The sequence below is a fragment of the Neltuma alba genome, unplaced genomic scaffold (assembly GCF_004799145.2).
Source record: "Neltuma alba isolate B1F8T4 unplaced genomic scaffold, ASM479914v2 tig00013817_pilon, whole genome shotgun sequence".
In the NCBI taxonomy this organism is placed as follows: Eukaryota; Viridiplantae; Streptophyta; class Magnoliopsida; order Fabales; family Fabaceae; genus Neltuma; species Neltuma alba.
The window spans coordinates 15,631-30,166 of record NW_021637926.1 but is presented as its reverse complement, the minus strand read 5'-3'; the positions used below and the strand labels follow the sequence as shown (position 1 = coordinate 30,166).

General features: G+C 31.4%; 1 protein-coding gene across 1 annotated transcript; it reads left to right on the top strand.

Moving 5' to 3' along the window:
* Positions 1 to 10,341: 10,341 nt before the first annotated feature.
* On the top strand, positions 10,342 to 11,273 carry LOC114739241 (protein DMP2-like). The gene has a single exon (XM_028927285.1). It carries the CDS (start codon positions 10,491 to 10,493, stop codon positions 11,094 to 11,096), a length of 606 nt encoding a protein of 201 aa, XP_028783118.1. The 5' UTR covers positions 10,342 to 10,490; the 3' UTR covers positions 11,097 to 11,273.
* The last annotated feature ends 3,263 nt before the right edge of the window (positions 11,274 to 14,536 follow it).

Here is a 14,536-nt window from a genome sequence, read left to right as displayed (position 1 = left end):
ATTATAGTGTTTTAGGAAAAATGTGTCACTTTCCTTATAATTAACTAACTTACCTAACTTCCTTAATCTAATCAAATTAGTTAAATGGGTTTTATATAAGGACCGGAGGAGTATTTTTGAATTAAGTATTATTAGTAAAAGCTAATTTTATTAAAATGCATATAGTCATATATACATGCGGCGTCCTATTCTTAGTATAAAAGTAGATAACGATTTGTGAATATTGATAAATTATTTGCAATAAATGTATTTTTGTTTTGAGTTAATATAATATTTGGTCATTCAAATTGTCCTCATTTGATTTTGGCCCTCAAGTTTCAACCTTAGGTTTGGTCCCTCAAAGGGCACTATGGTCCAAGTTTTTATTGGATTATAGAGACCAAGATTTTAAATAAAAGAAATTTAAGGGACTAAACTTATAGTTTGAAACTTGAAGAACCAAAACTAAAATGAAACCAAACTTGAAAGGATCAAAATTTGTATCAACCCTTTTGTTTTCTTTGAATACCATTTCTATTATGCTTATTATAACTACTCGTTGATGAGAACTCCATTGTTATGCGCAATTAATAAAGATATTTAAAAAAAATTATAAATTTGAAAAAATAAATGAATTAAAATCTTATTAAAAAATAGATTAAGATTTTATATTTAAAACCGAAATCAAGTATTTGTGTAGCTCGTATGTTTAGAGTTGGAATAGTATAATCTAACCATTTATGATAACCCCTTCAAACAAAGACTAGCAAACAGTCAAAATTTTATTTTATTATGAAGTATTGAGGGCCACTGGGGTGGTGACTAGGGAAGCTTATCCGATATAAGCATATTGCTTTTTTGTAAAAAGTTGGAAAGATTCTTGCCCAAATATAAAAGAATCTTGTCATTTAAAGATCAAAATCATTGAAGAACAATATTATATCATACTAATTATATGGCCAGCTCCATTCCACTACCTCCTAAAAAGTGAGATTTACATTTCCACTACCTCCTAAAGAGTGAGATTTACATTTGATTTTACAGAATATTAAAATGATTAATTAATTAATAAAAGATGCTAGCGAAACATGATGACAATGTATATAATGTGGGGATATGGTCTTTATATAATTATTATATTAGGTGAGAAATAATTTATTCAACATCTAAGTTGATGCTTCAGTCCTATGCCCTTTGTTTACTTCTTTTATTTTATATAACAATTTTGCTACTTAATATAAAAATTAGTTGATTAATTTGAGTAGACTAAAAAAATTTATTAAATTAGTTATTTATAATAAATAAGTGTTGTCTTTTCTAAAATACTCTTGCTAACCATGTCAACATATGTATTAGCTAAAATTATCATTGATAAAACCTTTAAACACGTGCAACTAATACAATAATTATCTCAAAAACAAAATGAATAGATATAAAAAACAAAATGAATTTAGGTCTTATATTTAAAACTAAATTGAAAGTCAAGCTAACTCTTATACTACCTCTGGTCCTAATTATAAGAGCTAATTGACTAATTTGAGGAGATTAAGAAAATAAGTTAAGTTGGTTATTTGTAATAAATAGATATTACCTTTCCTACAATATCCTTGCTAATCAAGTGTATTGGTTACAATTATCATCATGAGAAGGATTATCTTGGAAAAAATGTACAAATATGAGAGACAAAGTGGATTGGGGTCTTATATTTAGGACCAAAATAAAAAACAAATAAAATCTTATACTAAGGATCAGAGGTAGTATTAAGTATAGGACATAATACGAAAAAGAATAGTACCGTTATTTCGTTTACATTTTACAATGCATATATTTATGTTTCATATGGTAATTACTAATGATATTTAGACATTACTTTTGGTCCTAATTATAAGATTTTGTTTATAGATTATAAATAAGATCTTATAATTAGTACTTGATTAGTTCTTTGTATAAGTTTTTGTTTTTGTATGACAAGTTCTCTATATAAGGTTCGTAAATATTTTTCCTGCCATTTTTATTGACTTAAAATTTAGCTATTTATATTCGTTACGGATTTCGCTTTCATATATGCAATTGATATTATTCAATTTTCCCCTCATTCTCATTTACGAATCTTGTCTTTTAATTTCATTTCATTTCATTGTTATCTTAATTTTGAGCATCATCTGAGTATTTAACGTTTAGTTTTAGAATAAACATAAAAGTAAAAAAATTTGATTAAATCAAAATTTAATAAAATAAACATACTAAAACCGATTATATAAAAACAAAAGGAGGGGAAAAAATCTGATATTACTGGCCGACCCAATTGCCAGTGGACCCCACACAATATAATTTCGATACGGGCCGACGACGAAATAGAGTACCTCGTAATAAATTGACACCTTAACCTGTACACGACGCCGTTATCTCATCTCGGCCTTTGCTTGTTGCTACCCGACGAGACTTTGTGCAGACAAAGTTCCCCTGTACTGCATTTCAAATTTATTATTATGAGAAGTAAGAATATTTATTATGCCTAATTTATAAATAGTGTAATTTTTTTACTTTGAATATTTTCATATATTATTGGGCTTCATTCTGGCCAAAAATTGGGCTTCATGTTATTTTGTAATTCAATCTTTTTAACTGAAATATATTTTAAAAATAATTACACTCTTACATAAATAACTAAATTATTTTTATCACATTATAAAGCTCTCATTAAATTTATGGTTAAAACTTTTCGTTCATATATATTTTCAACTTGAAAAATGGCCTCACAAAACAGACCCTCACGTTTCCGTTTAGAACAAACGCGACGCTGACGGGCCCCACACCCGGCCTCCAAAACTGAATCAACCAAAAGACTTGGTCAGGTCAGCCTTGAGCCACCTGTCCCTTTATTATTTACAGGACACGACGTGGCTTTCTCTCTCGTCATTTTCTTGCAGAGCCCTCATTCTCTTCACGCGTCAGTCAACGAAGTACGTCAAACGCGCCTACCCCTTCAATAATCTTCAAACCCTTTTCCGTCATGCTTCCTCCCTGTCTCTGGCGCTATATATCTCTGTCCTCATACGACCCCTTCCGCAACAAACACAGGTTCACGTCCACGGGCCGAACGGTGGGAGAGATCTAATTCTATCAAATTCAACCTCCTCCCTCCTTCCATTTCCAGAAGGAAGAAGACGAGGTAGAAGAAGAAAGAAAAGAGAAGGGGGAAAAAAAAACACAAAGAAAGAAAGCAGAAGAGCGACTTTTCATGAGAGTTTCATCTCTCTCTGTTCATACTTCATACTGAGTCTAAGTTCTTGCCTTAATTTCAATCTCTTCCTCTCTGTTCTGCTTGTTCTCTCTCTCTCCCTCCCTCTCCATCCCTCTCTCAAGAGTTTTGTTTAATTTTTGAGAACTACGGTCTTAAACCATGGGAACGGAAGTTTTGCGGCCTCAGGATTGTTTGATTGAAAGAATCAGACAGCCTCCGGTTTCGATTTATCGACAGAGTTATGGAAATTACTATAATCAGGTTAAGAATTATGTACCCCAACCCAAGATCCAGTCGAAAACCGGCGAAACGACCTGAGAGGCCAGATAAAAGGAGACGAGTGTTGTTCCGAGCCAACCGATTCCGGTGACGTCGGTCTCGAAGAGGTCCAGCTCTGATGACTCGAGGATGGGGAGGAGCAGCGGGGATAACGAGGGAGAAGGTCACAATTCTTCGAAGAGGCGAGTCGTTAGATTCGAAAATCATGAGCGACGCGCTGACGAAAAAGGAAGGTGACGATCTCATGACTTTCTCGGGTCAATCCATTTACGCGGGATCGGCGTCGTGGTGTCTCCATCACCGGGCGCGCTTCCTCTGCCTTTTTTTCAAAGAAGCAGCCGTCCGCAGTCGTCGACGATTTGCAACGCGAGATCTCCGGCGTCTGCTCAGACTTGAATGACTTGTTGGCGTGTTGAAACTTGAAATCAGGGTTTGGATTGGGTCGAGTTGGAAGGGATCATTTCACACTTCCTTCATCTATTAGCTTTCACCTTAGAATCTTCTTCTTGAATCTCTCTTCTCCTCGCGTCAAGGTTATCGCATCGCGTCGCTCCCGACGGGAAGTTTGGCCTGACCGTGATTTTTTAAAACGGAAGGGTAGAGAACTAAAATCGGGGTAAGATGTTGGGGCAAATATGTGAAAACAATAGTTTGTCGTTAGGCTCATAGTTGGATTCGCATGAGATGCGGGGTCTTAATTGTAATTAGCTTGTAATCTAAGGTGAGGGTGGTGAAGTGAAGAGAAGAAGTGATGAAATGGGGTTGATTTGAAAATCCGGGAAGATATTGGGCTGGACTTAGGTGGGTCGTGAATAATTTCTTAGCTTTATGACTTTAAGATGGGCCAAGTGCCTTCTATCCTTGATGTTGTAGACTAAAAATATTAAATCAGAAATCTGGGCTTGCTGTAAAATTTTAACCCACAGTATATTTTTCGTCGTCTTTTCGAAGGTAACTTTTAAATTAGGGAAAATCGTTTAAAAAAGAGTTTGGAAATAAAAAAAAATTGCATATAGAGACCATTATGACATTAGTATGGATTATTAGTATGAATTCTGATAATAATTGATGAGCAAATGGCAATAATTTTTTGAACATGTATAAGTTTTCAATTTTCAACGTTTTTTTTGGGGTGAGTTTCCCCTTTAAATTATTATTAGTATTCAAATATATGATTGAATTATTTCAGTGCGCAGTGAATCATTCGGGGAGCAAGTCGATCTTCTCAGATCATGCCTAAGGCATCATAAGTTTTTCAGGTGATAATGAATAATAATTTATATCGGACAAGAACTAAATGTAGAAAGAAGGTTGTGGATGAATGGATGTTGGATTTGGGTTGTTTATAGAATTAATGTTGAAATGTTTTTTAGAATAAATTTCCACATTTAAAAGACTGAAAATATTTCTAACAGAATTACTGTTGAATGAGATGATACTGATTAAAAAAAACAAGAAATAAAAAAGAAGGTTGTAGATGGGTGAGATCAATAATCATGAGTTGAAAGGTTGAGCGAGTTGAATTCTAGGAACTTACCATATTTTTAGACTTAGAAAATACTTGCAAAGATACTCAAACATCACCTACTAATAAGATTTTTATATTGATAACGCAATTTAAATCCATGACTTTATGGATTATGAGTTAACTTCTCATCAATTACACTAGTTTCATATTGATAATAAAACATGAGTTAAAAATACAGATTGGTACTTGTTACATTTAAAGTTGAAAGCTGTATTGGGTCCAAGACTAGGTTGGAGTAGAAGATTAGGAGGCCCTTATCATTGTTGTTCACCAATCTACCTATAGAGTATAAAGCCATTCTCTGTTTTTTTTTTTTGGGGGGGGGGGTGGGGATTCAGTCTTAGCCTACCAGTCATGAGCTAGTCTTAGTTGCTTCTTATTCCAAAAGGAAAAAAAAAAAAAGAAAAAAAAAAGAAGGAACTGGAGACCCGGACGTTGCCTTTTTTGGGAGGGAGAAGCCTACACACAAATCATACAAAAGACTATTAATTCCTGTAAATGTAACGAGCCATCATAAGCCAACCAAATGTGCGTATGGACAATGGATATTAGCTTCACGTGAGCAATGTAATTGACAGTCCCACCAAAAGATTGCAAAACTACTACAAGAAGTGTAGTCACATGAATGGTTAAATATGGCCTTGAATTCTGATTTTGTGAATAAAATATTATTTCAGGTTTTTAATATAAGAACTAGTTGAATAATATGAATATATTAAGAAAATTAGTTAAGTTAGTGATTTATAATAAATATGTATTATCTCTTCTAAAATACTATTGCTAATAATGTTTATTAGCTAAAACTATCATTTAATGAAACATTTAACATGTGCAACTTCTACAAGGATTACGTTGAAAAAATTGCAAATTGAATAAATATGAGAGATAACGTAGATTGGAATCTTGTATTTACAGACAAATTGAAAGTCAAACTAGTTTTTATACCACCTCCAATCTTTAATATAAGAGCTGGTTAACTAATTTGAATAGATTAAGAAAATTAGTTAAGTTAGTTGTTTGTAATAAATATGTGTTATTTTTTCAAAAATATCCTTACTAGTCAATTGTCATTTTATGAAATATTTAATATGTACAACTACTACAAAGACTACTTTGAAAAAAATGAATAAATATAAGAGATAAAGTAGATTAGGGCCTTATATTTAAAATCAAATAAAAAATCAAACAAGCTCTTATAAGACTAGAGGTAATAAATTGTATTTTACCTCCGACGTCTAACTTTAATTCCAATTTGTGACTTGAAAACAAGCCAAATCATATTAAGTTTTGACTAAATAATAAGCCTATCCTATTTATAGCCTAATTATAAACTTAGCATGTTTTTTTTAATTATTAAATAGATAGGTTTAGTCAAATCCTGTGTTTCTTATAGTCTTACTCATTAAAATTTTCAATATTTAATAAAATTTATTTTAAATTATATTATATATATTTCTTTTTTTAATTAGACTAGCTCTGGTCCTAATTATAGGATTTTGTTTGTAGACCACAAATAAGATCTTATAATTAGAACCGAAGGTAATATCTATTTATAAAAAATAAAATAAAATGATACATAAATAAAAAGGCCCTTCTAAAAAAGTTAGCCAGTTACGGCAAGCCCAAATGTCATAGAACAAGTCCGAACACAAACAATTAACTGAATTAGGTTCAAAAGAAGAGATTAGTGCTTCACAATATGACAAATTAATATTTAAATTTTTATTGAAAGAGATTTTCATATTTAATACTTGATATTGTCTTAGGTGGGATTATCTTCAATAAAAATATATCCATGAGTAACCAAAAAAAAAAAAGTTCAAACACAAACATGGCAAACAGCGCATTGTACCCAAAAAAAAAAACACGGCAAATAGCGCAGCAACATAATATGTACATGATACTGATAACGGACAATAGTTAATTAATACTACCTCTAATCTTAATTATAAGAATCAGTTGATTAATTTGAGAAAATTAAGAAAACGAGTTAAGTTAGCTATTTGTAATAAATGGGTATTGTTTTTCCTAAAATATCCCTGCTAATGAAGTGTGTTGGCTAGAATTACCATTGTTAGAAGAACTACCTTAGAAAAAAAATACTCCTCCGGTCCTTAATATAGGACTCAATTGGTGAGTTGATTTTGGTCCTAAATATAAGACCCATTTATCATATTTATCAATTTTCTTTAAATTACCCCTATGGATACTCCTTCAACCACAATCAAGTAGAAGAGGAAAATGGGGTATTAAGAAAGATGATTATGGTATTTTAGGAAAAACGTGTCATATTTCTTATAATTAACTAACTTACCTAACTTTCTTAATCTAATCAAATTAGTTAAATGGGTTTTATATTAAGGACCGGAAGAGTATAAATATTAGAGACAAAGTGAATGGAGGTCTTATATTCAGGACCAAAATAAAAGTCAAACAATTTCTTATATTAAGGATTAGAGGTAGTATATCATAAATTCAAATTCAAATTTTAAAGTGAATTAATAAAAATAATTTAAACAAGTAAGCTGAAGCCAACTAGATATAGTCATTATTTTCAGGATCATCATCAACTAGACTGTTGATGTAATTAATGGGACATGGGGATTAAGGGAACAGAGCAAAACATTTTAGAAAAATCATTTTTAATCTCAAATCTGGGGTATCCTTGATTTTTTTCCCCCATTCATCACTATATTTTGACCGAGTTTTTTTTATTAAATTCAAATTTTAACTTGACCGACATTGTAGTGGATTCCCTATTTTCTTAACAGGCCAATTTGATATCCTTTTTTGATTCCATTATTGTGGTGATGGCTTATGCTTCAAATTAATTCCTTCAAGAGATGATAAAACGTAATAAAATATAACACCAATAAGGCTATTTTAATTAACCTGACGAATCAAACAAAATACGTCACTGATTAATTAAGTATAGAAAAACACTAAACTTCTGACCAAAAAGAGTAATGAAAATGCCAGGAAAAGATATTCTTAGGCTTAGCCACCGAAAACCCAAAAAAAAAATCTCTAATTTTTAATGTAAGGGTTATCTAACTAATTCAAATAAATTAAAAAAATTACTTAGTTCTAATAAATGTAACATAATCTCTTCGAAATATCGCAACGTAACATTAAATTATATATTAATTTATAGGTTAGATGAATTATTTTTTCAAAATAATTAAATATAAGAGATAAAATGAGTTAAAATCTTATATTTAAAATCAAAACCAACTCCCTAACTAGCTTTTAAATTCAGGATAAGAGGAGTACAATATTAAAGTCTTCCTCATTTCCAATCATAAGAGCTTTCTTCCTTCGCCGATTGAAATGATGTTTTATTTCAATATATATGGGTCTATATTTAATTTCTTCAAGTCAAAATGACGTTTAAAAATGTGGGGGGGGGGGGGGACTTGTCTTTAAAAACAGAAACCCTTGTGTATTTGGTACAGAAAAGATGAGTGTTAAATTGTTATTTAAAAAATTATACGTAATCACTGTCAACTGAACATCATTTAGCCATTTACTAATTCTATGGGTCTATTCTTATTTTGGTAATAGTTGCACTCACCTTGCTGATTCTATTACGATTGGATGCTGATTAGTTAGTTTGTAGTATAAATTTATACATTAGCTCTTATATTTAGGATCGAAAAAAGTAATATATCATATTGTAATTAAACACATGATATCAAAGATATATAAACAAATACAAGTATAAACGCAGTTGAGAATTGCTTATATTAAACTACCTATATGCATTTAAGAATAAACTTCAATTATATATTTACAGATAATTTGACCAAAAAAAAAACGGAGATGACATTATGATTTTTTTTTTGAAAGAATATAGTTCATCAATGATCATCCATATCCATTAATTATTTCTCTCACTTTGTTTACCTACCTTCATTTGGACTGAGTCCCTACTTTTTGTTCTCTCCTACGGCAAGAGTAGTTTCCACTCAATTATTCTAATTTCATTTATATCTACCTTAATAATTAATCCAACATATCACTATCTTCGATCCTTAATATATTACTTTCGGTTCTAATTATAAGATCTTATTTATAAACTACAAATGAGATCTTATAATTAGGATCGGAGGTATAAGAGTTAGTTGACTAATTTGAATAGATTATAAAAATTAGTTAAGTTAGTGAGACAAAGTAAATTAAAATATTATACATAAAATCAAATTGAATGTCAAATTAACTCTTATATTAAACACATAGTACCATTTATACGTGCCTTCCTTTCACTTTGAAAGATGTAACCAATATATAAATAATGTCAAACACAATTACACACGCAATTAAAAACATGCGGAGTTGCACTTGGCCAATTATTTAGATAATCGAAAAGTCAGGCAAAAAAAAAAAAAAGATAATCGACAAAGATAAGATATACTTTAAAGTTCATTCAAACCCATCTCGTGAAATCACACTATTTTCATGTGTCGATATCTTGTGTCAGTCAGCGAGGGAAACGGTCTACATAGATTCTCAGTCACAGTCTTCACCATTAATTTCTTAGTGATGAAATTATTGCTCTTTGATAAATAAGATAAATTATATATTTGATCATTCAATTCTATATAAGATTTTATTTTGATATCTTAACTTAAAAAAAAGCATATTTTTTAGTCATTTATCACAAAACTATTAGTTTTAAATTATGATTTTTTTAAACAATCATGGTTATTTTAAAAGTCAAACTTAATACGTTAGTATTTAATAATATTTTACTAACATTTAAAATATCAATATTATCATTTTTTTAACATCAAACATAGTATCAAAGGAATAAAAATATTCTTTTTAAAATTAAAAGAAGAATTTAAAATCTTGTATAAAATTAAAAAAAAAAACTAAAAATATATTTTAGTCTACCAGATACACACATACTACCTCCGGTCCTAATTATAAGAGCCAGTTGACTAATTTGAGAAGATTAAGGAAGTAAGTTGAGTTAGTTATTTGTCCTAAATAGGTGTTGTCTTTCCTAAAATATCTTTGCTAATCAAGTGTATTGACTAGAACTATCATTGTTAGAAGGACTACTTTGGAAAAAAAATGTATAAATATGAGAGACAAAGTAGATTGGGGTCTTATATTTAGGACTAAAATAAAAGTCAGACAGGGTCTTATATTAAGGACCAGACGTAGTATATCATATATGTATATATGTGTATTAAAGGAAAGTGGGGAAAGAGAAAGCTTAAATTAGAAATGAAGCTGATCTCGTCATGGCCAAAGGCATAAGCAAAAGCAAGCCTCATCCATCGCTTGTATTGCGTAGAAGTAATCAACTCTATCTAGCTTCCTCCATTTCTATACCTCTTCCTCTATATGTATATATAATTCTTCTTCCATCTATAAAATCAACCGCATACCTTTACACATAAAGCCGTGAAGAACTTCTAATTAATTATTCCTCAGTACAAAGCTCAAAATATGGGTGGAAAAAGCTCAAAGAACAACGACGCATCAGGCAATAATAATACTAGCATGTCAGGGAAAGCATTCAACGGACTTGGCAATCTCATCAGACTTCTCCCCACCGGCACCGTCTTCGCCTTCCAATTCCTTATCCCTATCGTCACCAACGATGGCCGCTGCGGTACCCTCCTCAACAAGTACCTCACGGGAGCTCTGCTTATTATCTGTGCTTTCAACTGTGTCTTCGCCAGTTTCACTGATAGCTACACCGGCAGCGACGGCGGCCGCCACTACGGTGTTGTAACCCCGAAAGGGATATGGCCGTCTCCGGCGTCCGAGGATGTGGACATGAAGAAGTATAAGCTCAGGTTTGGAGACTTCGTGCATGCTTTGTTCTCTCTGTTAGTGTTCGCTGTGTTGGGACTTTTGGATAACAACACCGTCCATTGTTTCTACCCGGCGTTTGAAGCGCAGCAGAAGGTTCTCTTGCAGGTTCTGCCGCCGGTGATCGGAGTGATTTCCGGTGGGGTGTTCGTGATGTTCCCTAATAACCGCCATGGTATTGGGTACCCTGCAAGTTCCGACGATAATAGTGTTGCCGGAAACTCCCAGAAGCCCTAATATGGGGAAACTATAAACTATAAAGAGTGTCTGTGTAAATATATTTATATGATGCTTCTGTTTCGCTTGATTTGATGGATATTGATGTGGCTTTAAGTTTGGTGACTATATTAACAAGTTGGCTAATTAATTTTGTTCGTAAAAATTCAATAAAAAGGAAGAATGATGTTTGTGTGACTTTTTTGTTTTTTGCTAAAGCATTGGTATAGTCCTATTGGAGGTATTCCTATTCGAGGCACTGTTAGGTACTAAATGTGGACACCTCTTCTAACAGGGATTAGAACCTTGGTTCACTATGTTATGGGAGACTAGCCCCTTCCGTTAGACCCAACTCCCGTTAGTTGTTTGTGTAACTTTTTGATGATCTCTCTTGTTTTTTCTGTTACAGATTACACATACTTTTTCTATTTTATTGCTAATTTAAACTAAAATATGATGAAATCTAAAAGTTTTCTATAGCATCACACTACATGTCTAATTACTTATAAACGAGATCTTACAATTAGGACAGGAGATAATAATATTGTTTTTGTGATACGTGTGCAATGAGAACTAGGATTGGCTTTGAGGGATCCTGTTTAATTTGTGCACCAGATTCGGATCCTCAAGGTGAACACTGATCCGTACATAGTTAATAGTATGATTTTTATTTTTATATTTTTAATCATTTAACATTTTAATATGCACAAAATATAATCTAGCTAAAATGAAAAATTGTATTCTAACCATCACTTTTTCCCTAAAAAACAATTTTTTTAGTTAAAAAGCATAAGTTGAAAAGTTTAAATTCCATTAACATTATACTACCTCCGGTCCTTAATATAAGACCCTGTTTGACTTTTATTTTGGTCCTAAATATAAGATCCCAATCTACTTTGTCTCTCATATTTATACATTTTTTTTTTCAAAATAATCCTTCTAACAATGATAGTTCTAATCAATACACTTGATTAGCAAGGATATTTTAGGAAAGACAACACCTATTTAGGACACATAACTAACTCAACTTACTTCCTTAATCTCCTCAAATTAGTCAACTGGTTCTTATAATTAGGACCGGAGGTAGTATTTGATTTGTGCAAATTTCATTATAGTAAGAATGAACATCATGAAAGTTATCACACGATAGGTATCGGAGCTGGTTTTCTGATGGTATAAGCTGGTTTTCTGATGGTACAAGAGTTGGCCTTTTAACCATCGGCATTATCACCACTAGCTAGCACCCTTGCCCCGCCATTCTTAGAGCAAAAGGAGAGCTAGAAGAGCTGAAACTAGAGCCGTCAAAACAGGCCAAGCCCATCGGGCCAACCCTTTTAAGCCCTTTTAAATAGAGGGCCGGGCTTGTATTTTAAGTGGTTGAAAAGGAAATTGGACTTAAAAAGGCTAGCCCTATAGGGCTCAAAAATAAAAGGGCCAACCCTTTAGGGCCAAGGGCTAGCCCTTTTAAGCCCGTCTATTTTTTTAAATTATTATCAATATATTTATAAAGTTATAGATTAGTCTTTTATGAATAACTTTAAATTAGAAAAATACCTAGAAGTCAATACTCAAGCTAGATAATTGAAAAGAATTAAATGTCTTGGACTTGTAGAAGAATAATTAAAATCAATTTTCAATTCTTTCAAGAATGGTAACTGATATTCTTAACATTTTAATCACCATAATAGCTAGTAGATCTTCATTTACCATCGGTTTACATATCTTAACAAAGTGTAAAACTTTTCTTATTCGAACAAATGTTCAGGTTCTTATTTGTACTTATAACTACTGCATAGTTTTATTTCAGATAAGGTAAATGAAGACAAAAACCTTAATATTTTTATCACTGAAGAAGAGCTCACTTGTAGTAAAGAACAATCAAATATTGCTGATCTTGATGATACTGATGAAGATGAAGATAAAGATAATAATTATGTTGATATTGTTAATCTTTAACTGCTAGGTTTTATCTTTCTGTTTTTCATGTTTTGTTAGATTTTGATTTTTTTATTTTGGACAATAGTTTATTGGCATTTAATTTTTTTTTTCTATACACCACTAATTTATTTTACTTATATTTATAATTTAAATAAAAAATCTTAGAAGTTTTGTTGATTTATTTTTTATTTTAAAATAATTAAAAAGAATTTAAATTTTAAAAAATAACATAAAAGGGCCAGCCCTTTTAAGCCCTGAGCCCGCATGCCTAAGGGCCGGGCTTTAATAATTAGATAATTTTAAGGTATGTGGGCTTTAAAGGGCCGGCCCTTTTAAGCCTTGGCCCTTCAAGGGCTAGCCCTTTAGGGCCGGGCTAGCCCTTATTGACAGCTCTAGCTGAAACAGGTTTCAATAGCAAAAGATTATGCATGCAAACAAATCAAAGTGATAAAGCGGACCAACCCACGCTCGTAGGTTGGAACAAGTCGCTAATCCCCCTTACCCAAATAAGTTTTTCTATGTTCATATTTAGTGTCTGAGAATACTTTGAATATGATTATTTTATAATCAGATAAGACACTTATACTTGCATCTGGCTGGGGAAAAAAAAAACAAACAAACATGAGTTCTTTGGACTGCGTTAAAATTTTAGGAGAATTACAATAAGGTCTTAAAAAAATAATTATTAAAAAACCTTAATAACAATCTAAACAGTTTGTAATATTAAGTTTTAAAGTAGAAAATGACAATTTTTAAAATTTGTTTTATAATTATTTTCCTTTCTTAAAATCTCATTATAATTCTCTCTAAAGTCTTTAATGATGGACCTCAACTGAAAATTCAATAAAATTATTCTTTGAGCACTCTATTTTGCCTATATGAGGAAAAGAAGGTAGAAGATGTCAATACCAAGAACATAGAGGAAGGGGGGAGGAATCCAAAGTTCAGAACAAGATTGGACCAAAAATTGACGATGAGAAATTGTAGTTGGTGGATAGAGATGGGGTGTTAAAAAAACTACCTCTAATCTTTAATATAAGAACTAATTGACTTTTATTTTGTCTTAAATATAAGATCTTAATTCATTTTATCTCTCATATTTATTTGTTTTTTTAAGATAATTCTTGTAGTAATGGTAATTCTAACTAATGCACTTGATTTTTAAAAATAATAATACATATTTATTACAAATAACTAACTTAATTAATTTTTTTAATTAAATTAGTTAACCGGTTATTATATTAAAGATGAGTAGTGCTTGAATTTGATTTCACAAGACATCTATTAGAAGTTAGGGTCCTATTTATATTTTACGGATATTACTCTTAATGCTAATCCCTAAATTACCCTTTTCCTACAATTCACATACTTTAACGCCTAAATCCCCTATATAACAATATGCTTCGCTTCTCTGGTTAAAAAAAAAAAAAAGCTTTGCAGCCGAAATTTTAAAAATTATAAACTACTTCCGGTCCTTAATATAAGAACTAGTTGACTAATTTGAGTGGATTAAAAAAGTTTAT